The sequence below is a fragment of the Eubalaena glacialis genome, chromosome 14 (assembly GCF_028564815.1).
Source record: "Eubalaena glacialis isolate mEubGla1 chromosome 14, mEubGla1.1.hap2.+ XY, whole genome shotgun sequence".
Lineage (NCBI taxonomy): Eukaryota > Metazoa > Chordata > Mammalia > Artiodactyla > Balaenidae > Eubalaena > Eubalaena glacialis.
Window position 1 is genome coordinate 60,719,299 of NC_083729.1, and position 26,048 is coordinate 60,745,346.

A 26,048-nucleotide genomic window follows, 5' to 3' on the forward strand; every position below is an offset into this window, starting at 1 on the left:
CGGTGTGCAGGCTTCTCTCTAGTTGTGGCGTGCGGGTTTTCTCTCTCTAGTTGTGGCGCATGGGTTCCAGAGTGCGTGGGATCTGTAGCTGTGGCGCCCGGGATCCAGAGCGCGTGGGCTCTCTAGTTGAGGGGCTCGGGCCTTAGTTGCCCCACGGCATGTGGGCTCTTAGTTCCCCGACCAGGGATCGAACCAGCATCCCCTGCATTGGAAGGCAGATTCTTTACCACTGGACCACCAGGGAAGTCCCAAGCCACTAAAATATTAATATCTGGGCAGTTTCGAGAAGTCACTACAGAAAGGTTTTTAAAATCTTTCATCTTGAAATTAGATTATGGGCTATCTGCAGAGATCATTACAACTCTAAAACTGCTAACTTACCACAACTCAGCTGATGGGATGCTAGGGTTTAGGTAAATTAATCTTGAAAAGTCCTTGTAAAAGGCACGGAATCACGGTCCAGGAGAGAGCTGACGGTGACTTTGACAAAGGTGGTGGTAATGGAGATGGTGAGAGGGGCTGTTACAAGGAATGGGATGAAAAAGGACCACAGTTTATAGTTTACACTATTGTCAATGTTCTGGGAGGTGGGTTAGTAGGTATTTATTATATTATTTAAAACAATATATAAATAAATTTTTAAAAGAAAAGGAAAACATAGACTTTCTCTTTAACCTTCCCTAGCTTATTTTGTTTTTCTAAAAAGTAACTTCTGAAGTTTTATTTATTCTGAATTAATATAAATAAAACTAAGCATGTATTTCAACACCTCCATTCTTGTCCCTTTCTTCACCATGAAGCCACGACTGATCTAATCCTTCAACACTCATGTCCTCCTACTGAGTGTCTGCAGTTGGGCCACTATTCAGTTTGGGGTGCTTTATTTTTAAAATGATGTTCAGAAACTTCAACATATTCAGCAAAGAACATCAAAATGATGTGAGGTTTGTAAATATGCCGTGAGGAGTGTTTGAAGACCTGAGATGTATCACTTGGAAAAGAGAAGACCTGTCAGGCAGAGCAAAGGGTGTGTGCAGTGGCAGGGACTGTTATTTGAAAACAGGAACAGACTTATTCCATGTGACTAGAGCACAGAACTAGAACCAACAGGAAGTATTATCAGCAAACATTTCCACTTAGTATGAGGAAGACCTTCCTCACAGTTCTCACTGTCTAACAGTGTCAGGAGCTGCCTCAAAAAGCAGTGAGCCGGGGCTTCCCTGGTGGCGCAGTGGTTGAGAATCTGCCTGCCAATGCAGGGGACACGGGTTCGAGCCCTGGTCTGGGAGGATCCCACATGCCGCGGAGCAATTAAGCCCGTGCGCCACAACTACTGAGCCTGCGCGTCTAGAGCCTGTGCTCCGCAACAAGAGAGGCCGCGATAGTGAGAGGCCCGCGCACCGTGATGAAGAGTGGCCCCCGCTTGCCACAACTAGAGAAAGCCCGCATGCAGCAACGAAGACCCGACACAGCCAAAAATAAATAATAAATTAATTAAAAAAAAAAAAAAGAATAACAATGATTTTAAAAAGAAGTATTAAAAAGCAGTGAGCTGCTCATCACTGCACAAAGCCTGGAAAACCATCCATCAAGGATGCTTTTAAGGCAATGGGCAAGGCTCGGTTGGATGGTCCACCTCTGAAACTGCTGAGGTTCTATGAGGCTATCACGATCAACCCAAATCCAGCTTGTGTTCTCCGATCTTCCTTAGCATGTCTGTGTAATTTTATATGACTATCTTAGTCTCACAGGTTTAGATTTTTTCTAAACTTTTTCCTCCCTTGCTTTAAGTTTGAGGGGTTAGAATGATCTTCTAAGGCTTTGGTATCTCCCTTACCACACACCCATGCATACCCCAAGACCAAGGCTCTCTACCTTTACTTATTATTTGCTGTGGTTTTTCTCTTCCATCTCTAAATTCATTTTGCTGGTCCTATATTTTGATTATGTGATTTTTCCTTCATTTCATTTAGATTTCTACTCTCTTGAGGCCCAGTGCACTCTAGACTAAAGCCCAATTACTTTTTCTATCAAAACAGAGTAGACCTATAACACAGTTACTTTAATTTCTCCTACTTTCAGCAGTAGCCCAGTTGGGTGACCAATACTTACCATCAAACTGATAGTGCATGGTTTGATGGATGCGTTCTGTGACACTGGCCAGCCAGTCTTGGAAGGATAAGGTCACTTGTGCCTCATCTAACAGCTGACTACAGCCTAGGGAAAAACAAAGCAAAACGCTTCATTAACTTTTTTCTTACAGAATTTAACAGTTAATTGAAGTTTGAAAAAGCTAAGGAGTTTATACATAAAAGAGGAACAAGCTGAAATTCAAAGAAAGTAGATACAATAAGTGAAATGGAATATTGCAGGATTCTTTTAAATAATCCAACTAGAAAAAGAAATAGAAAGCTCTGAGAGACTAATGGGTTTAAGATTATTAACCACAAAAAATTTGCAGCCTTTCAACATCAAACTGCAAATTGAAGAATGGCCTTGTATAATGGTTGTTTTAGAGCCAATAATTGGCCCTATTCCTGATGAATATGTCTATATACCCAATGACCTACCATTCTATTCTATTTCTTCTCCTGAAATGTTTTCATATGACTGAAGTATATATCTCCTTTTATTATTATTATTTTTTAAATAAATTTATTTATTTTATTTTTGGCTGTGTTGGGTCTTTGTTGTGGTGCGTGGGCTTCTCACTGCGGGGTCCTCTCTTGTTGCGGAGCACAGGCTCTAGGTGCAGAGGCTTCAGTAGTTGTGGCTCGCAGGCTCTAGAGCGCAGGCTCAGTAGTTGTGGCGCACAAGCTTAGTTGCTCCGCGGCATGTGGGATCTTCCCAGACCAGGGCTCGAACCCGTGTCCCCTGCATTGGCAGGCGGATTCTTAACTACTGTGCCACCAGGGAAGCCCTATCCCCTTTTATAAAGAGATAATGATGCCAAAACTACTATTCATTTAAATTACAATTCTCATAAATAAATGCCTATAGTGATAATTTGGATTAAAAGCTATTTTCTTTTTTCTTTGCACCAAAGTGATAAAAATTTGTTTAAAATCTTCTACCAGATACTTTTGATTTGTTTACTTCCTGACCTTCCAAAAACATTTATTCTTGGACTGTGTAAGTTCTTAATTAATTAGTCAATTAAGATTTGGTCTTGTATTGTTTGCTATTTATGTATCGGTCTTGTCTTCAAAACCAGAGTATGAGGGCAGGGATAATGTCTAATTTTTAACACCCAGCCATATTATATGAGAGTTAAGAAAATGTCGACCCCCAAACATACAAGATTAACTATTCTGAGTAGAAAATTGACGTATATAAATTTATAAGTTATATTCAAATTAAGTCATTCTGTCTCTTAAATGCTACTGCTTTTAGGTGTTTTCAAAGTTCACTAACTTTGGAGAACAGACTATATTTGTCTTCCTCAACAAATATTTTCAGCATAATTGTAAGATATGTTTCTTCTTCAATTTGGAACCCCTATACCAAATTGCATATGGGTAATCAGCAACAAAAGGAAAATATTTTACAAAATATGTGCTGCCAAAACATGTCAGTAATTTTTGTTGCATTTGTTATTTAAAGACAATTTGGGGGACTTCCCTGGTGGTCCAGTGGTAAAGAAACCACCTTACAATGGAGCGGACGCAGGTTTGATCCCTGGTTGGGGAACTAAGATCCCCCATGCCACAGGGCAACTAAGCCCAGGTGCCACAACTACTGAGTTCGCGAGCGTCAACTAGGGAGCCCGTGTGCCGCAAACTACAGAGCCCATGCATTCTGGAACCTGTACGCCACAACTACAGAGCCCACGCGCCCTGGAGCCTGTGTGCCACAGCTAGAGAGAAGCCTGCACACCACAACCAAGAGCCCGTGCGCCGCCACGAAAGATCCGCACGCCTCAACGAAGATCCCAGGTGCTGCAACTAAGACCCGATGCAGCCAAAAATAAATAAAATAAAGAAGTAAATAATAAATAAATCTCTTTTTTTAAAAAAAAAGACAATTTGGTTTTGAGCCTGATTTGAGACCAGTGGGACCGACAGCACAGATCTTAGCCTCAGTGCCTGCTAGTATTTATCTAGGGGGACAATATGCAGCATTTCTTTTGATTATATTGCTTTGGGCATCATTTTTTTTTTTTTTTTTTTTTTGGCCACCCTGCTCAGCCTGTGGGATCTGACCAGGGATCCAACCCACGTCCCTTGCATTGGTAGCGCAGAGTCTTAACCACTGGACCACCAGGGAAGTCCCCTCTTTGGGCTTCTTCAGGATGATTTTCCACTTCTTTCGCCTATCCTGGGGAAGAGAAACTTACCCTGCCTTTTTAATGAAGAAGCAACCACAGGCTTTTTCAGGCCACTTTTCCTTAGATTACTGCTCACTGCATCTTGAGGCAGCAGTGAACTGTTCGTCTGTGCACCTAAACCACAAATCATTATAGTGTTTAACAAAATGTCTGCAGAATATAAATCGATTCAATATTAATTTCTGAAGTCTGAAACATATAAAAAGTCTTTGCTAATTTCTAAGTTAGCTTCAGTTTCTAGAAAGAATGAGCATTAGCCTTTATACATAACATCTTAAGTGTCTCACACCCTTTACAGGAAGTCGGTGGGGGGGCTAGAAGTGAAAGGAAGAAAAAAATTCACCCTTTGTTCCCACCTTTCAGACGATCACTATTAATTTTCTCGTGAACTACTGTCCATTTTCTTTTTTGTAAATAGTTTATTTTGCTGGTTTTGTGCTTTAAGTAGCTCTAATTATACCGGGATTGCCAGATTTAGCAAAAAAAAAATTTTTTTTGAACTTCAAACAAATAATTTTTTAGTATAAATATGTTCCAATGATTGCATGGGAAGTACTTATACCAAAAAATTATTCACTGTTTATCTGAAATTCAAATTGAACTGAGCATTATGTACTCTATCTGGCTACCCGAGTGAGCTAAAATTTCTCCAAACCCTTTATAGTCATTTTTCATGGCTGCCTGGTATGCTATCAAGTGGTTTATCATGGGTCATTTAACTATCCCCAGTGGTTGGCCCTTAGTTGTTTCTAATTTTTCAATATTATAAATAACTACACAATAGGCATCTCTGGACAAAATGCTTTTCCTGTACAAAGGATTATTTCCTTAAAAAAAGATTATTTAGAAGTGGGATTACTGAGTTAGAGGGAAAAAAATTTTTTTTTAATTTCAAGTTTTCCTGGGAAAGACCCATAATCAAACATTTAACCACAATCTCTGCTCTATACTGCTGCCAGAATTACCCCTCAAAAACATAGAAATAACCATGTCGCTTTGTTTCTCCATCTTTCTCCAACTTCCCAGCACCTGAATGCCTGTGCCTGACCATCTGACCCACCTGCAGCAATACTCCCTCTATGGGTAGGAACATTTTTAAGGTTCTTAGCAGATACTACAAATGATTAAAGCAACTTACACTACACTAGCCATGCTGAAGAACACTGATTTTACCTTTGCCTGTGGTCTCATCGCTTAAATATCTTTGCTAATTTGGTATCCCAAAGTATCTTGTTTTAATTCTGCATTTATAAAATGTTTGCATTTCTCTCTTCACTAGTGCATTTGGAGTTTGGTCCTCAGGTGCGGACCAGTAATATTTTCCTTTTGTTTACAGCCTAGGTCTTTTTTTTAAAATTATTTTTAAAAAGATTTATTTATTTGGCTGCACTGGGTCTTAGTTGTGGCATGTGGGATCTTCGTTGCCACGTGTGGGATCTTTAGCTGTGGCATGCTAATTCTTAGTTGAGGCATGTGGGATCTAGTTTCCTGACCAGGGATCGAGCTCAGGGCCCCTGCATTGGGAGCACAGAGCCTTAGCCACTGGACCACCAGGGAAATCCCTAGAGCCTAGGTCTTTTAACGCTTACCGACTAGGACACTTCAGCATTTTCATACTGATTTATATGAGTCTTTAACTGACACTGATATATTTGAATTTAAAAAGAAAAAAAATACATATATGGTGCCACCTGCTGAAAATGCAGATAACTATATTGCTAAATTATTGTTGAAAATATAATTAACCATTGTCACAAATTTAAAAAAATATATCTATTGATGAAAATTTCATAACACTGTCCTAAGGCAGAGTAAGGTGTAAGACTAGTCTGAATGATTAAGGGATGAGAAAACTAAAAGTGGAGTTTGGTCAGATCTTATACTTGGCCAGTAGGACCGACTCTTAGCTTTACTTGAGAAAGAATCATCAAGGGAGAGTAAAACTTTTTTCAGGAAACAACAACAACATTATTTCTTATACTTGCTGAGATTCAGTTAAACACATAAAACACAGTAAAACCACCTCTAAAGGTAACACCACCAAACAAACAAACCAAACAGCTTCTCACCAGATACTTCCTCCTTTTTCCTCTTCTTTGGCTTAGAGGCAGTAGACTCACAAGCTGATACTGTTGATTCTGAATGGCAACCTAGCTGGGGCACAATAACCTCCTTTAGACCTAAAATATAACAAAGTTCTGAATTATTAATACTACCCAAGAGTAAGTATGGGTCCCTATCTACAGAAAATTAATTTCTAAAAATCCAAATCCCCAAAACAAATTATAGAGTGACCGTCTTCTTTAAAATCAGTTCCTTTAAAGAACTCTCCCAAACATATGTTTTTGTTCATAGACCATTAATATGATAAAAGGCTCTACAGAGAAATGTAAAACTAAAAAGTTGGGAGCTGCTGCCAACTAAAGATTGTTCAGAAATGAAAATAAAAAGCATCTACAAGATAAAAATGTTAAAAACATAAGATGATGTAGAAACATTTAAAGATCTTTTGAGCAAGGTACTAGTTTTCCCCATCTTCAAAGATAAGAAACAAGCAAGCAAGACAAAAGGGATTTTGTTTGTTTGTTTGTTCTTTGTTTTTACTAACATAGGGCATCTGTGGAGTAAAAAAATCAAAGCAAAGCTAACTTTGCTAGATTCATTGTTTCAATGAAAATGCACAAGTCTCTTGATCATTAATTTCAACTAGCCAACCAACCAAACTTTATGCAAGTATGCTCACTGGGATTAAAAGAAGGAATGCTTTTCATTTGATTTATCTAGCAACTGCTTCTGAAGGTTGCTAGGACAATCTCCAAATGCCATCAGTGGGGCACTTCCATTGCCATTTTAGAAAAACAGAGTAACTGTGTCAACGACACCACCTACCGCTGGAATCAAAATTCAGGAAGTCTGAGAATTCCTGAGCCAGTGTCTCGTCACTGGCAAAGGCACAGATGCAAGCAAAGAAATGAATGCATCTCTGGACCGCCTCATCCTTGGAGGCATTCGACTTCTGTGATTTCAGAGTCTGGCAGGAGCAGAAGAAACGGCGCTCAGGCAAGCTTTTGGCACTGATTTTCTGCACAAACGATGTATGCAAATACCCCAAACTATGCTTCTGGCTTGCCTTGCATTTCACCACCAAAATGTTTTTAGTAATCCTCTGTACAAGGGGACCTGTGGGTTCCGTGGCCAACTGCCAGATGGTTTGCTTGGTTTCTGGGGAGGCCTGCACTGCATTCAGGACCGAGCTCTTTAGCGTCAGAGGGGTGGCCTCTGCCCGGCAGTTCACGGCCAGCTTGATGTGCTGGCACTGGTTTTCCACAACACCCTGGGTGGCAGCTTTCAAGCATGCGGGGACATAACACCGTCCAGAGCTCAGCTGAGTGATGATCGTCCCATCCACTGTCTGGATGGTCGTCTCTGAAACACCTAGCTCCACAAAGCATCGGTAATCAGGGCCCCGGTCTCTTTGCCGCACCGAGTAGACTTGCAGATCAGAGCCTGTTATGATTTTGACAGCTTCAACACTAGGCTGCTTCCGCGCGCCATACCGGAAGATGGTTCCACATGTCTTGTTCTTACAGCTCAGTCCCCGGGTTCCATTGTATGTGCCACAGCGGGGACACTTCCTGATTCCCCTCAATGTGGCCTTCCCCAAATCAGATAAGAAAGCTGGGACTTTTGTCCTTAGAGAGTTTGGTTCCATTTTTCACAGGTCCTAGAAAAGGCAATAAGCCCATCAGCATAAGTATACATGCACACACACACACGAAGTTAAAATCACTTATGATATTTAGTATACAAAGTAAAATGTAAGAAGCTATCCACTATTTTCAAATTGTACCCTCAAAGAGAACATCCACTTAAACCCTCAAGCAAAATAAAAGTGGGAGGAGATATGGGGATATACGTATATGTATAGCTGATTCACTCTGTTATAAAGCAGAAACTAACACACCATTGTAAAGCAATTATACTCCAATAAAGATGTTTAAAAAAAAAAAAGTGGAGGAAACTTTGCTTTTCACATTTCACATCTCTCTCTCTCTCTCTCTATATATATATAATTTATTTTTTGGCCGCATCTCATGGCATGCGGAACTTTCCTGACCAGGGATCGAACTTGCGCTGCCCCTGCGGTGGAAGCACGGAGTCTTAACCACTGGACCACCAGGGAAGCCCTCTCTCTCTATTTTTTAAGTCCTAATGTAATAACTGAAGCATTTTTCTAGATTCAATCCTATTCTATACAACAACCTAGATTAGTTAACCTACATCTTTTTCTTTTTTTTTTTTTGGCCACGCCAAGTGTCTTGCGGGGATCCTCGGCGGTGAAAGCGCAGAGTCCTAACCAGGGAATTCCCTAGTTAACCTAATCTTTACATGCACAGATGTTTGACTTGAGCAAAGACTGGAGAATGGGAAAGATGAGTTCTTTCCCTTCCACCATTCCCCACAAAACCCAGCCCAATCCTACCTCTATCAGTTGCCAGAGCATCCAGAAAAAGTGTAACCTCAATTCATAAGACCTAAAAGGTGTTTCATTAGTTTGTGATGATCATATAGGACAGACGAAGACATAATCATGTGCATAGTAAATGACACTGCTTAACTCAAAGTCTTCTGAAGTTTGAGCTCTGTGGTGTAACAATGCAGACATTCTGCCTTCTCCTTCTCAACCAGCCAATGGCAAAGCTCATGTCCAATGTTCCACAGTCAAAGATTCCCACTGCCCTAAATGGAGACCTTGGCAGTCTATAAGTAAAACAGGAAAAAAATATTAAAGTTATACAAAGACAGAATGATTCTTTCATCCTAGAAAAGGAATCTAAGTCTTTCACAAATACTTGAGAAATATTTGATAGAAATTGTTATGGTTGCTTTATACTTTGAATCGCAAGAAGGTAAAACAGTGTTAATGTCATTACACAGGGAGTTGTCAAGAACACCTAGAGCCATGGTATATAATTGGTTGAACACTCATCCTTCCTAATAGTAATGCACTGCATTTTTAGAGTACTTTATGCTTTTCAAAGTGATTTCACATTCACTATTTCATTTGAACCTCACCATATTAGTATCTTATTTGAGCCAAACAACAATTGCTCTTCAGATGAAAATCAAAAAGTTAAGTAACTTGCCTGAGGCCACCCAGCAAAATCAGCAATGTGGTTTCTACTAACCCAGCGTCTGCTAAAAAGAGTGCGAATCTGTTTTTGATTTCCCCCAATATTATGAAAATTTTCAAACATATAAAAAAATTGAATTATACAGTCAATCTTCATATACCCACCCACTAGATTCTACAATTAACATTTTACTATATTTGCTTTATTACATACCTACCCATCCCTTTCTCCATCTATCAATCCCTTTCATATTTTAATGCCTTTCAAAGTAAGTTACAGGTATCAGATCGGCATGCACATTATTAACTAAAGTTTAATATTTTTAATGCTTTTTAGAAAGGTAAATCTGCTTGTGATTTTGAAGTAGGGTGTTAGCTTTGCTTTTCCTCCCTGACCCCAAAGAATGGTTTGTTTTTTTTTTTCGCTGAGTTGGGTCTTCGTTGCTGCACGCGAGCTTTCTCTAGTTGCGGAGAGTGGGGGCTACTCTTTGTTGTGGTGCGCAGGCTTCGCATTGCGGTGGCTTCTCTCGTTGCGGAGCATGGGCTCTAGGCGTGTGGGCTTCATTAGTTGCAGCACGCGGGCTCAGCAGCGGTGGTGCACGGGCTTAGTTGCTCCGCGGCATGTGGGATCTTCCCGGACCCGGGCTCGAACCTGCATTGGCAGGCGGATTCTTTTTTTTTTTTTTAATTAATTTATTTGTTTGTTTGTTTTTTTATTTATTTATGGCCGCGTTGGGTCTTCGTTGCTGCACACAGGCTTTCTCTAGTTGCGGCGAGCGGGGGCTACTCTTTGTTGCGGTGTGCGGGCTTCTCATTGTGGTGGCTTCTCTTGTTGCGGAGCACGGGCTCTAGGCGCGCGGGCTTCAGTAGTTGTGGCACATGGGCTTAGTTGCTCCGCGGCATGTGGGATCTTCCCGGACCAAGGATCAAACCCTTGTCCCCTGCATTGGCAGGCAGATTCCTAACCACTGCGCCACCAGGGAAGTCCCAAGAATGGTCTTGATAAAAGACTCTCCCTTCACATCTTCTATAGTCCACTGATTAACAGACTGGAAAGTACAAATAAAAAAAGCCTAAGAATGCCCACCTTCTCATTGGCTATGAACTAATCCCCCAACTGTAATATCTGCTGAGTGAATAAAGCTTTGTGAAATATGATTTACAGCAGGGTTCTCCACCTTGGCACTACAGACGTGTAGGGCTGGGTAACTCTTTGTTGCGGGGGGCTATCCTATGCATCACAGGATGTTTAGTAGCAACCCGGGTCTCCACCACCAGATGCCAGTAGCAGTCAACACACTTTCCCCAAGTTGTAAAAAGACAAAAATGTCTCCAGATATTGCTAAATGTCCCCCTGGGGGCAAAAATCACCTGTTAAAAACCACTGACCTAGAGACATTAGCCTGTTTACACAGCATTTCCTTCTTAGGTCAATAAACTTCTTTGATAGGTATTGTCATTCAGCCAAACATGGGTTCTTAGGAGAAAATGTTCCAAAGTCAATTATCTCTGTGACCAAGTCTTTTAACTTCTGAGCTTCAGATTGTTTTATATATAAATCAATTTTTTAAAAACCTTTTTTATTTTTTATTTTTAATATTTATTTATTTTATTTTGGCCGAGTCGGGTCTTTGTTGTGGCACATGGGATCTTTCATTGCGGCGCACGGGCTTCTTTCTCGTTATGGCGTTTTCTCTTTTCAAGTTGTGGCGTGGGCTCCAGAGTGCACGGGCTCTGTAGTTTGCGGCACAGCAGGCTCTGTAGTTGAGGCACGCAAGCTCAGTAGTTGTGGCGCATGGGCTTAGTTGCCCTGTGGCATGTGGGATCTTAGTTCACCGACCAGGGATCGAAGCCACGTCCCCTGCATTGTAAGGCAGATTCTTTACCACTGGACCACGAGGGAAGTCCCATATAATTCAATTTTTAAATTACACTGATGATGATGATGTCATATTATTAAAGTGTAAAAACAGAACAACTTTGCTCGTTAAGGGAGGAATTATTTGCCAGTTATAGTTTATTTTGTAAATAAATCATGTAGAGCCGTGGTGTTGTGCTGTGGGGAAGGGATTTGTAAACCCCAGAGCGAGGTTCTGCCTACCCGAGGCCACTGCTGTGCGGAGACCCCGGGGGAAACCACCGTCACCATGTCTGGCCAGGAGGCAAAACCTTCAACTGAGGACTAGGGGGATAAGAAGGAAGGAGAATATATTAAACTCAAAGTCATCGGACAGGATAGCAGTGAGACTCACTTCAAAGTGAAAATGACAACACATCTCAAGAAACTCAAAGAATCATACTGTCAAAGACAGGGAGTTCCCACGAATTCACTCAGGTTTCTCTTTGAAGGTCAGAGAATTGCTGATAATCACACTCCAAAAGAACTGGGAATGGAGGAAGAAGATGTGATTGAAGTTTATCAGGGGGTCGTTCAACAATTTAGATATTTTTATTTTTTTTCTTTTCCCTTAATCCTTTTTTATTTTTAAAAATAGTTCTTTTGTAATGTGGTGTTCAAAACAGAATTGAAAACTGGCACCCCATCTCTTTAGAGCATCTGGTAATTTGAATTCTAGTGCCCATTATTCATTATTGTTTGTTTTCATTGTGCTGATTTTTGGTGATCAAACCTCAGCCCCATTCATATCGCCCTCTCCTTTTTAAAAATTACGTGTGTGCACAGAGAGGCTGCCTTTTCCAGGACTGTGCATTTACAGGCTTGTGATAAATAAGATTGACTAATGCGAGTGTTCATAATGACTTTCCAATTGGCCCTGAAGTTCTAGCATGTGATCGCTTCACTCCTGGACTGTGACTTTCAGTGGGAGATGGAAGTTTTTCAGAGAACTGAACTGTGGAAAAATGCCCTTTCCTTAACTTGAAGCTACTTTTAAAATCTGAGGGTCTGGACCAAAAGAAGAGGAATATCAGGTTGGAGTCAAGGTGACAGAGGTGGTGAAAATAATGACTAACTCCAAAGATGGCTTCACTGAAGAGAAAGCATTTTAAGATGAGAGAAAAATCTTGTCAGAAGATCCCAGAAAAGTTCTAATTTTCATTACCAGTTAAGTTATTCATGCAGAAGTGTATACAGCAGAACGCTGCTCTTTTTGACTTTATTTGTACTTTTTGGCCTGGGATATGGGTTTTCAATGGACATTGTCTGTACCAGCTTCATTAAAATAAACAAAATATTTGTAAAAAAATAATAATAATAAAAAAATAATAAATCATGTAAATCTATGATCTTTTCAAAAATGCAAATTGAAAAAAATGTTAAAAGACAAGTCATCTTACAAAATAACAGTGCAAAAGCAAACTAAAAAGCTAAAGACCCTTTTATGCCCCACTATTGTCACTACCACTATCCCCACATGCCCCCCAAAATCCTCACTTTTCAAGAGTAAATACAGTTAACAGGCTGTCATATATCCATCAGATTATTTTCTTTATAAATAAATAAATACATATATGTGTGGATGTGGGTTTTTGTTTTTAGAAAAATTGAATTATATTATACTCATTGTTCTGAAGTTTGCCTTAACATTTTTCCATAGATTTCTTCCCATGTCAGCACAAATGGCTTTAACACCATCTTTAGCTGCTGAACAGTAATCTGTAGTGTGAATAGACCATAGTTGAACCAGCTCTACCAGTGGGTTTTTAGTTCTAGACAATGCTGCAATGAACATCCTAAACATTGACCTCAGTACATAGATGCAAATACTTCAGTAGAAAAGATTCTGAACATTGTTTTTAGTTTTCTTAATTTATTGGGTACAGAATAAGATTTTATTGGGAGAAAAAAGTTCTACTTCTAAAAATATTATCATCATTAAATATATCTTATTCATCCTATCTCACTTTCTATACTCAAATACATTCCAGGCAGATAAAACATTCAAATACAAAAGATGGAACTGCTAACGCAGTAGAACAAAAAAAGGAGAGAATATTTTTCTTAAAATATTTTTTAAGGATATCAGATTGAGGATGGCCTAAATGACACAAAACCCAGAATCCAGAAAATATTAAATATTAAATCCAGAAATGATTAATTTTTTCCTATTTATTTCAGTGGTTTTTTTTTTAAACTTCTTTATTGAGGTATATTTTACATACAGTAAAATTCACCCATTTTAAGTGTACAATTCAATAATATTATAAAATTTATAGAGTTAGGTATCCATCACTACAATTAAGTTTTAGAACACTTCCATCACCCCAGAAAGATCCCTCTTGCCTTCTGGAGTCAATCACCATGCCCACCCTTACGCAATCACTAATCTACTTTCTGTCGCTATAGATTTACCTTTTCTGGACACTTCATATAGATGGAATCATACGATATGTGGCCTTTTATGTCTGCCTTCTTTCATTCAACATGATGTTTTCAAGGTGCGACCACATTGTAGCATATATCAGTACTGCATTCCTTTATATTGCTGAACAGTATTCCATTGTATGGTTATATCATTTTGTGTATCCATTTACCACCTTATAGATATTTGGATTGTTTCCACTTCAGGGCTATCACGAACACTGTCGAGAACATTAACATGCAAGTCTTTGTGTAGACAAATGTCTTCATTTCTCTTGGGTAGATACCTAGAATTAGAATTACTGGGTGGTAGGGTAAGTTTACGTACAAGTTTTTAAGAAACCGCCAAACTGTTTTCCAAAGTGACTGTGCCATTATACATTTGCACCAGCAACATATGAGGGTTCCTTTCTCCATTTCCTGGCCAACATGTGTTACTGTCTCCTTGGTTATAGCCATTTGATTATAGTGGGTGTGAAGTGGTATCTCACTTGGCTTTTATTGCATTTCCCTAATGAATAATGATGTTGGCAAAATTTCACATGCTTACTTAGCCATATGTCTATCTCTTTGGGGAAATAACTATTCAAATATTTGGCCCATTTAAAAATTATGACTCATTATATTTGATTACCTAAAAATGAAATTTTTCTGCATGGAAAAAAGTACCTTAAACTAAGTCCAAAGATGAAAACAAACTAAGCAACAAAAGCAGTGCAAGACTTGTATGATGAAAATTACAAACCATAATTGAAAGAAATTAAAGACCTAAAAAATGGAAAGACATCTTTTCATGTTCATGAACCAGAAGACTTGATATTGTTAAGAGGCACTATTCCTCAAATTGATCTACAGATACAATGTAATGTATCCGTATCAAAATCCCAGAAATTGACAAGATGATCCTAAAATTCATAGGGAAATGCAAGGGACCTGGAAGAGCCAGAACAATCTTGAGAAAGAACAAAGTAGAAGGACTTACACTTCCTGATTTCAAAATTTACTACAAAGCAAATTAAGACAATGTGGACAGAGAAGGACAAATACTGTATTACATCACTTATATGTAGAACCTAAAAAAGCCAAACTCATAGAAGCAGAATAGAATGGTAGTTGCCAGGGGACTAAGGGATTGGAGAAATGGGGAGATGTTAGTGACAGGGTACAAACTCTTCCAGTTATAAGATGAATAAGTTCTGGGGATCTAATATACAGCATAGTTATTATAGTTAGCAATACTGCATTATATACTTGAAAGTTGCTAAGAGTAGATCTTAAATGTTCTTACCACAAACAAGAAATGGTAATTATGTGATGTGATGGAGGCATTAGCTAATGCTATGGTGGTAATCATTTTGCAATATAAGTGTATCACACTTTAAACTTACACAATGTTATATGTCAATTACATCTCAAAAAAGCTGGAGGAAAAAAAGACAATGTGACTTAGACATACAGATATACAAATCAGTGAAAGAGAATTGAGAATTCAAAAGTGAACCCTCACATTTACGGTCAATTGATGTTCAACAAGGACGCCAAGATCATTTAATGGGAAAATGACAGTCCTATCAACAAATGGTGCTGGAACAACTGAATAGCCACCTGCAAAAAAATGAAGTTGGACCCCTGCCTCACACTGTATATAAAAATTAACAAAGTGGATCATAGACATCAATGTAAGAGCTAAAACTCTTAGGAAGAAACACAGGCATAAATCTTCGTGACTGGGAGTTCCTTGGTGATCCAGTGGGGAGGACTCCACGCTCCCAATGTGGGGGGCCTGGGTTCAATCCCTGGTTGGGGAACTAGATCCTGCATACATGCCACAACTGGGAGTTTGCATGCCACATCTAAAAACAGTGCCACAACTAAAGGATCCCGCATGCCACAGTGAAGACCCTGCATGCCGCACCTGACACCCAGCGCAGCCAAAATAAATAAACAAATAAATAAATATTTTTTAAAAATATAAATAAATAAATAAACCTTGTGAACTTGGATTAGGCAATGGTTTCTTAGATATAATACCAAAAGCATAAGTGACAAAAGAAAAAAAATAGAAAAATTGGTCTTCATCAAAATTAAAAACATTTGTGCTTCAAAGGACACATCAAGGAACTGAAAAGATAGGGACTTCCCTGGTGGCACCGTGGTTAAGAATCTGCCTGCCAATGCAGGGGACATGGGTTTGATCCCTGGTCTGGGAAGATCCCACATGCCATGGAACAACTAATCCCGTGCGCCGCAACTACTGAGCACAAGCACCACAACTACTGAAGCCCGCACACTCTAGGGCCGACATGCTGCAACTACCGAGCCTGCGTGCTGCAATTACTGAAGCCTGCGTGCCTAGAGCCTATGCTCCAAAACAAGAGAAGCCTCCGCAATGAGAAGCCTGTGCATTGCAACAAAGAGTAGCCCCCGCTCGCCACAACTAGAGAAAGCCCGCACCCAGTAATGAAGACGTAAGGCAACCAAAAAATAAATTAAATTAAAAAAAAAAAAAAGAAACTGAAAAGATAACCTACAGAATGGGAGAAAATATTTGCAAGTCATATATATGATAAGGAACTTATAAGTTAACAATAAAAAGACAAATAACCCAATTTAAAAATAGGCCAATGAGACTCCCCCTTGCGAGAGCACCAGATTCACAACTAACTGCTGAACAATCATCGACAGGAAGACACTGGAACTCACCAAAAAAGATACCCCACATCCAAAGACAAAGGAGAAGCCACAATGAGACGGTAGGAGGGGCACAATCACAATAAAATCAAATCCCGAAACTGCTGGGTGGGCGACTCACAAACTGGAGAACACTTATACCACAGAAGTCCACCAACTGGAGTGAAGGTTCTCAGCCCCACGTCAGGGTTCCCAACCAGGGGGTCTGGCAACGGGAGGAGGAATTCCTAGAGAATCAGACTTTGAAGGCTAATGGGATTTGATTGCAGGACTTTGACAGGACTGTGGGAAACAGAGACTCCATTCCTGGAGGGCACACACAGAGTAGTGTGAGCGTCAGGACCCACGGGAAGGAACAGTGACCCCATAGGAGACTGAACCAGACCTACCTGCTAGTGTCAGAGGGTCTCCTGCTGAGGCGGGAGGTGGCTGTGGCTCACCGTGAGGACAAGGACACTGGCAGCAGAAGTTCTGGGAAGTACTCCTTGGCGTGAGCCTTCCCAGAGTCCGCCATTAGCCCCACCAAAGGGCCTGTAGCCTCCAGTGCTGGGTCGCCTCAGGCCAAACAACCAACAGGGAGGGAACCCAGCCCCACCTATTAGCAGACAAGCAGATTAAAGTTTTACTGAGCTCTGCCCACCAGAGCAACACCCAGCTCTACCCACCACCAGTCCCTCCCATCAGGAAACTTGCACGAGCCTCTTAGATAGCTTCATCCAACAGAGGGCAGACAGCAGAAGCAAGAAGAACTACAATCCTGCAGCCTGTGGAACAAAACCCACATTCACAGAAAGATAGACAAGATGAAAAGGCAGAGGGCTATGTACCAGATGAAGGAACAAGATAAAACCCCATAAAAGCAGCTAACTGAAGTGGAGATAGGCAACCTTCCAGAAAAAGAATTCAGAATAATGATAGTGAAGATGATCCAGGACCTCGGAAAAAGAATGGACGCAAAGATCGAGAAGATGCAAGAAATGTTTAACAAAGACCTAGAAGAATTAAAGAACAAACACCAGAAGAATTAAAGAACAAACAAACAGAGATGAACAATACAATAACTGAAATGAAAAATACACTAGAAGGAAACAATAGCAGAATAACTGAGGCAGAAGAACGGATAAGTGACCTGGAAGACAGAATGGTGGAATTCACTGCCGCGGAACAGAATAAAGAAAAAAGAATGAAAAGAAATGAAGACAGCCTAAGAGATCTCTGGGACAACATTAAACGCAACAACATTCGCATTATAGGGGTCCCAGAAGGAGAAGAGAGAGAGAAAGGACCTGAGAAAATATTTGAAGAGATTATAGTCGAAAACTTCCCTAACATGGGAAAGGAAATAGCCACCCAAGTCCAGGAAGTGCAGAGAGTACCAGGCAGGATAAATCCAAGGAGAAACATGCCAAGACACATAGTAATCAAATTGACAAAAATTAAAGACAAAGAAAAATTATTGAAAGCAACAAGGGAAAAACAACAAATAACATACAAGGGAACTCCCATATGGTTAGCAGCTGATTTCTCAGCAGAAACTCTACAAGCCAGAAGGGAGTGGCATGATATATTAAAAGTGATGAAAGGGAAGAACCTACAACCAAGATTACTCTACCCGGCAAAGATCTCATTCAGATTCGACGGAGAAGCTAAGAGAATTCAGCACCACCAAACTAGCTCTACAACAAATGCTACAGGAACTTCTCTAAGTGGGAAACACAAGAGAAGAAAAGGACCTACAAAAACAAACCCATAACAATTAAGAAAATGGTAATAGGAACATACATATCAATAATTACCTTAGGGCTTCCCTGGTGGTGCAGTGGCTGAGAATCTGCCTGCTAATGCAGGGGACACGGGTTCGAGCCCTGGTCTGGGAAGATCCCACATGCCGCAGAGCAACTAGGCCCGTGAGCCACAACTACTGAGCCTGTGCATCTGGAGCCTGTGCTCCGCAACAAGAGAGGCCGTGATAGTGAGAGGCCCGCGCACTGCGATGAAGAGTGGCCCCCGCTTGCCACAACTAGAGAAAGCCCTCACACAGAAACGAAGACCCAAACAGCCAAAAATAAATAAATAAATTTAAAAAAAAAAACAAATGTTCAAAAAAAAAAAAATTACCTTAAACGTGAATGGATTAAATGCTCCAACCAAAAGACACAGGCTTGCTGAATGGATACAAAAACAAGACCCATATATATGCTGTCTACAAGAGACCCACTTCAGACCTAGGGACACATACAAACTGAAAGTGAGGGGATGGAAAAAGATATTCCATGCAAATGGAAATCAAAAGAAAGCTGGAGTAGCAATACTCATATCAGATAAAATAGACTTTAAAATAAAGAATGTTACAAGAGACAAGGAAGGACACTACATAATGATCAAGGGATCAATCCAAGAAGAAGATATAACAGTTATAAATATATATGCACCCAACATAGGAGCACCTCAATACATAAGGCAACAGCTAACAGCTAAAAAGAGGAAATCGACAGTAACATAATAATAGTGGGGGACTTTAACACCTCACTTACACCAATGGACAGATCATCCAAACAGAAAATTAATAAAGAAACAGAAGCTTTAAATGACACAATAGACCAGATAGATTTATTTGATATCTATAGGACATTCCATCCAAAAACAGCAGATTACACTTTCTTCTCAAGCACGCACGGAACATTCTCCAGGATAGATCACATCTTGGGTCACAAATCAAGCCTCAGTAAATTTAAGAAAACTGAAATCATATCAAGCATCTTTTCTCACCACAACGTTATGAGATTAGAAATCAATTACAGGGAGAAAAACATAAAAAACATAAATACATGGAGGCTAAACAGTACATTCTAAATAACCAAGAGATCACTGAAGAAATCAAAGAGGAAATCAAAAAATATCTAGAGATAAATTACAATGAAAACACAAAGATCCAAAACCTATGGCATGCAGCAAAAGCAGTTCTAAGAGGGAAGTTTATAGCAATACAAGCCTACCTCAAGAAACAAGAAAAATCTCAAATAAACAATCTAACCTTACACCTAAAGGAACTAGAGAAAGAAGAACAAACAAAACCCAAAGTTAGTGGAAGGAAAGAAATCATAAAGATCAAAGCAGAAATAAATGAAACAGAAACAAAGAAAACAATAGCAAAGATCAATAAAACTAAAAGCTGGTTTTTTGAGAAGATAAACAAAATTGATAAACCATTAGCCAGACTCATCAAGAAAAAGAGGGAGAGGACTCAAATCAATAAAATTAGAAATGAAAAAGGAGAAGTTACAACAGACACCGCAGAAATACAAAGCATCCTAAGAGACTACTACAAGCAACTCTATGCCAATAAAATGGACAACCTGGAAGAAATGGACAAATTCTTAGAAAGGTAAAATCTTCCAAGACTGAACCAGGAAGAAATAGAAAATATGAACAGACCAATCACAAGTAACAAAACTGAAATTGTGATTAAAAATCTTCCAACAAACAAAAGTCCAGGACAAGATGCCTTTGCAGGTAAATTTTATCAAACATTTAGAGAAGAGCTAACACCCACCCTTCTCAAACTCTTCCAAAAAATTGCAGAGGAAGGAACACTCCCAGACTCATTCTATGAGGTCACCATCACCCTGATGCCAAAACCAGACAAAGATACTACAAAAAAGGAAATTACAGACCAGTATCACTGATGAATATAGACACAAAACTCCTCAACAAAATACTAGCAAACAGAATCCAACAGCACATTAAAAAGACCATACACCATGATCAAGTGGGATTTATCCCAGGGATGCAAGGATTCTTCAATATACACAAATCAATCAATGTAATATACCATATTAACAAATTGAAGAATAAAAACCATATGATCATCTCAATAGATGCAGAAAAAGCTTTTGACAAAATTCAACACCCATTTATGATAAAAACTCTCTAGAAAGTGGGCATAGAGGGAACCTACCTCAACATTTTAAAGGCCATATATGACAAACCCACAGCAAACATCATTCTCAATGGTGAAAAACTGAAAGCATTTCCTCTAAGATGAGGAACAAGACAAGGATGTCCACTCTCGCCACTATTATTCAACATAGTTTTGGAAGTCCTAGCCACGGCAATCACAGAAGAAAAAGAAATAAAAGGAATACAAATTGGAAAAGAAGAAGTAAAACTGTCACTGTTTGCAGATGACATGATACTATACATAGAGAATCCTAAAGATGCCACCAGAAAACTACTAGAGCTAATCAATGAATTTGGTAAAGTTGCAGGATACAAAATTAATGCACAGATATCTCTTGCATTCCTATACACTAATGATGAAAAATCTGAAAGAGAAATTAAGGAAACACTCCCATTTACCACTGCAACAAAAAGAATAAAATACCTAAGAATAAACCTAGCTAGGGAGACAAAAGACCTGTATGCAGAAAACTATAAGACACTGATGAAAGAAATTAAAGATGATACAAACAGGTAGAGAGATATACCATGTTCTTGGATTGGAAGAATCAATATTGTGAAAATGACTATAATATCCAAAGCAATCTACAGATTCAATGCAATCCCTATCAAATTACCAATGGCGTTTTTTTACAGAACTAGAACAAAAAATCTTTTTTTTTTTTTTTTAAACATCTTTATTGGAGTATAATTGCTTTACAGTGGTGTGTTAGTTTCTGCTTTATAACAAAGTGAATCAGCTATACATATACATATGTCCCCATATCTCTTCCCTCTTGCATCTCCCTCCCTCCCACCCTCCCTATCCCACCCCTCTAGGTCGTCACAAAGCACCGAGCTGATCTCCCTGTGCTATGCGGCTGCTTCCCACTAGCTATCCATTTTACATTTGGTAATGTATGTATGTCCATGCCACTCTCTCACTTTGTCCCAGCTTACCCTTCCCCTTCCCCGTATCCTCAAGTCCATTCTCTAGTAGGTCTGTGTCTTAAAAAAATCTTAAAATTTGTATGGAGACACAAAAGACCCCGAATAGCCAAAGCAGTCTTGAGGGAAAAAAATGGAGCTGGAGGAATCAGACTCCCTGACTTCAGACTATACTACAAAGCTACAGTAATCAAGATAATATGGACTTCCCTGGTGGCACAGTGGTTAAGAATCCCCCTGCCAATGCAGGGGACACGGGTTCGAGCCCTGGTCCAGGAAGATCCCACATGCCTCGGAGCAACTAAGCCCATGTGCCACAACTACTGAGCCTGTGCTCTAGAGCCCATGCTCCGCAATAAGAGAAGCCACTGCAATGAGAAAGAGTAGCCCCCGCTTGCCACAACTAGAGAAAGCCTGTGCGCAGCAATGAAGATCCAACACAGTCAAAAATAAATAAACAAATGAATAAATTTAAAAAAAAAAGACAATACGGTACTGGCACAAAAACAGAAATATAGATCAATGGAACAGGATAGAAAGCCCAGAGATAAACCCACGCACCTATGGTCAACTAATCTATGACAAAGGAGGCAAGGATACACAATGGAGAAAAGACAGCCTCTTCAATAAGTGGTGCTGGGAAAACTGGACAGCTACATGGTAAAGAATGAAATTAGAACACTCCCTAACACCATACACAAAAGTAAACTCAAAATGGATTCGAGACCTAAATGTAAGACTGGACACTATAAAACTCTTAGAGGAAAACATAGGAAGAACACTCTTTGACATACATCACAGCAAGATCTTTTTTCATCCACCTCCTAGAGTAATGGAAATAGAAACAAAAATAAACAAATGGGGCCTAATGAAACTTAAAAGCTTTTGCAAAGCAAAGGAAACTACAAACAAGATGAAAAGGCAACCCTCAGACTGGGAGAAAATATTTGCAAACGAATCAACAGACAAAGGATTAATCTCCAAAATATATAAACAGCTCATGCGGCTCAATATTAAAAAAACAAACAACCCAATCCAAAAATGGGCAGAAGACCTAAATAGACATTTCTCCAAAGAAGACATACAGATGGCCAAGAAGCACAGGAAAAGCTGCTCAACATCACTAATTACTAGAGTAATGCAAATCAAAACTGCAATGAGGTATTACCTCACACCAGTTAGAATGGGCATCATCAGAAAATCTACAAACCACAAATGTTGGAGAGGGTGTGGAGGAAAGGGAACCCTCTTGCACTGTTGATGGGAATGTAAATTGATACAGCCACTATGGAGAACAGTATGGAGGTTCCTTAAAAAACTAAAAATAGAATTACCATATGACCCAGCAGTCCCACTACTGGGCATATACCCAGAGAAAACCATAATTCAAAAAGACATATGCACCCCAGTGTTCATTGCAGCACTATTTACAATAGCCAGGTCATGGAAGCAACCTAAATGCCCAATGACAGATGAATGGATAAAGAAGATGTGGTACATATATATAATGGAATATTGCTCACCCATAAAAAGGAATGAAATTGGGTCATTTGTAGAGACGTGGATGGATCTAGAGACTGTCATACAGAGTGAAGTAAGTCAGAAAGAGAAAAACAAATATCGTATATTAACGCATATATGTAGAACCTAGAAAAATGGTACAGATGAACCGGTTTGCAGGACAGAAATAGAGACACAGATGCAGAGAACAAACATATGGACACCAAGGGAGGAAAGCAGTGGGGGTGGTGGTGGTGGTGTGATGAATTGGGCGACTGGGATTTACATGTATACACTAATATGTATTAAATGGATAACTAACAAGAACCTGCTGTATAAAAAAATAAATAAAATAAAATTCAAAAAAATAAAAATAAAAATGGGCCAGTGATCTGAATGGATACGTCTCCAAAGAAGATATACAGATAGCCAATAAACACATGAAAAGATGTTCAATATCACGTCATTAAGGAAATGTAAATCAAAATGTCAGTGAGATGCCACTTCACAGCCAGTAAGATGACTAAAAAAAGATAGACAATAACAAGGGTATAGAAAAACTGGAACCTTCATACATTGTTGATGGTATTACACAATGGTGCAGCCACTTTGGAAAATTGATCGTTCTTCAAAATGTCAGAGTTACTATATGACTCCCAAGAGAATCTATATCTATATCTATCTATATCTATATATGCCCAATGGAATTGAAAACATACAAAAATTTGTACTGGTGTTCACTGTAGTAGTATTCATAAAAGCCAGAAAGTAGAATCAATCCAAATGTCCATCAACTGATGAATGGGTAAACAAAATGTGATATATCCATACAATGAAATATTATTTGGCCATAAAAGGAATGAAGTTCTGATACATGCTACAGCATGGATGAATGAGCCTTGATATATTAGGCGAAGTGAAAGAAGCCAGACATAAAAAGCCTTACATTCCATTTAAATGAAACATCTAGGATAAGCAAATGCACAGAGACAGAAAGAGGAGTGGTTGCTAGGGTTGAAAGGGGGGACTGGGAGTGACTGCCATTGAGTGTGACGTTTCTTTCTGGGGTAATGAAAGGTTGCACTACTCTGTGAATACACTAAAATTGCTGAATTGTAACATTTTAAAAGGGTGAATTTTACGTTATGTGATTTATGTTTCAATAAATCTGTCATTAAAAATAAAGGGAAAAAAAAAGAAAATAAATAAATAAATAAAGGGAAAATATTTGGAACACAAATAACAAAGGGTTAATTTCCTAAAATAAGAATTTTTACAAATCAATAAGAAAAAAGAAGCAAACCCACTAGAAAAAATGAGCAAAGGGCATAAAAAGACAGCTTATGAAAAAGAAAAAAAAATGATTTTTTTTTTTTTTTTTGGCGGTGTGGCTTGTGAGCTCTTATTTCCCCAACCAGGGATCGAACACAGGCCCCCAGCAGTGGAAGAACGGAGTCCTAACCACTGGACTCCCAGGGAATTCCCGAAAAATGATTTTAAACGTCCAAAATTCAACCTTACAATAAGCAAGAGGCAAATTAAAACAAGACTTCAGCAAAGTGACAAAAAAGATAAATGTTATCACATGAGGATGTGGAGAAACAGGCACTGTACATTATTGTGGGAGTGTAAACTGCAATATCATCTTTAAAGGGATGTAAATAAAATAAACTTAAAACACACTTTGACTTAGCAATTCCACTTTTAAGATTTCATGAGTTCTAGTCTCACATGAACACAAAATATGTACAGGGGTACTCCATGCAAGGCTGTCCATAACTGCACAAGAACAGAAGCAGCCTAAGAGCTAACTAAATAAATCATGGTGTAACCATACAATATGCTACTATAGAGCCACTAAAACGAATTAGATTTATATGTATTGATAAGGAACAAATATCAAGATATACTGTGGAGTAAGAAAAGGTATAATACTTCGTGTATAATGTGATACTCTTGGTTTAAAAAAGAAAAAAGACAGGGGAGATACACACATATAGAATATGTTGCCTCAGAAGAAGTGACTGGGGACTTGAGAAATAGAAAGTGGGAAGGAGATATACATTTCACTGTTCATACGATCTGAATTTTAAACTAGTACTAGTATCACTTATTACAGATTCTATATTGAAAGCACATATAAACAAGTAACACAATTTGTAAATGATAGGGATAGAATAGGATTAGTTTAGAAATCCCACTAGGGGATTAAAGACAGAAAGGGAATTTTAAGGGAGTTTGGGAGACTGTTGTAAGCTAATGACCACTCAAGAAAAGAATCCAGTAACCTAGCAACAATCTACACTATCTTGAAGGAAGACCAGGTGCATCCAAGCACCAGACATACTCAAGCCACAAATCCTGGTAGTTACAAGACAATAGATATGGGGTCTGAATCTTGTTACATGAAGTCAGGGAGTTAATGATCCTTGAAGAGTAGCATTTCTGCATGTAGCCAAGACAGGAATATAGACGAAAGGGGAAAGAAACTAGGTGAGAGGGGACATTATACAAAAACTTGAGATGAATTACCATATTTTAGTATAATTTACCACCTTTTTGCTAATATACATATGATTTAAATAGCGCCAAGGCAGTCCGCGTTAGACCAGATAGGGTCAAAGGAGGAAATGATGATGTAAGCCTTGACGTCTGCCCAAGACTGAGGAAGAAGGTGGTGTTCTCCCCTCCCCACTTTTTCTTTGATTATAAAAATATAGCCTTCTTTGTTCTCAGGGCTGTGCTCCCCTTCTGACCAGCTCGTATCTCTCACAAGCCTCCTATGCTAAAAAACTCACTCTTCACCTGCCACTTTGCCTCACGCTGAATTCTCTGAGCTTCAGTAAGTCCTGACACCAGGTGAGCAGTTTCAACTAAAAGACAGTGGGTTCGAGTCCCCTCCTAAGTCAGGGATTGTGGGTTCAATTCCCAATGTGAGGTGCAGGTGGGTTGGAGTCCCTGTCTGAGTTTTGGTTGGGTCCCACCCAAGAAGGAGTGCAGTTTCATAAAGAACCTGTATTTGAATCCTGCCTAAAAAAGGGTCTCCTCTCCCTGGCCTCCTCAGATGGTGTAAACGGACTGGTGCTGGAAGAGCTACCCCACGAACGCTCCCTGTAGTGCTGGGTTTTCAGCCCCGTACTATTCGGCTGTAGAGCTATATACAGTTTGGTGAATGCCGTTTAAGGCTT

The 26,048-nt window shown here is 39.3% G+C and overlaps 1 protein-coding gene and 1 pseudogene across 4 annotated transcripts in view; one reads left to right on the plus strand and one right to left on the minus strand.

Annotated features, from left to right (window-relative positions):
- The window catches only part of C14H2orf42 (chromosome 14 C2orf42 homolog), a 40,111-nt gene that overhangs the window by 13,347 nt on the left and 716 nt on the right, over positions 1-26,048 (minus strand). Inside the window, exons 2-7 of one of the 4 annotated variants that reach the window (XM_061210759.1) lie at positions 13,774-14,069; positions 8,811-9,088; positions 7,217-8,051; positions 6,397-6,507; positions 4,337-4,441; positions 2,113-2,217 (exon numbers count right to left, since the gene is read on the minus strand). In XM_061210759.1, the coding sequence (XP_061066742.1) occupies positions 2,113-2,217; positions 4,337-4,441; positions 6,397-6,507; positions 7,217-8,039 (1,144 nt within the window). In that variant the 5' untranslated portion in view covers positions 8,040-8,051; positions 8,811-9,088; positions 13,774-14,069. Of the gene's footprint in view, positions 1-2,112; positions 2,218-4,336; positions 4,442-6,396; positions 6,508-7,216; positions 8,052-8,810; positions 9,089-13,773; positions 14,070-16,862; positions 17,006-26,048 lie in introns of those variants that run through there. The other 3 variants (XM_061210761.1, XM_061210760.1, XM_061210762.1) reach the window with 3 other exon arrangements.
- Positions 11,535-25,977, plus strand: LOC133104984 (small ubiquitin-related modifier 1-like; annotated as a pseudogene).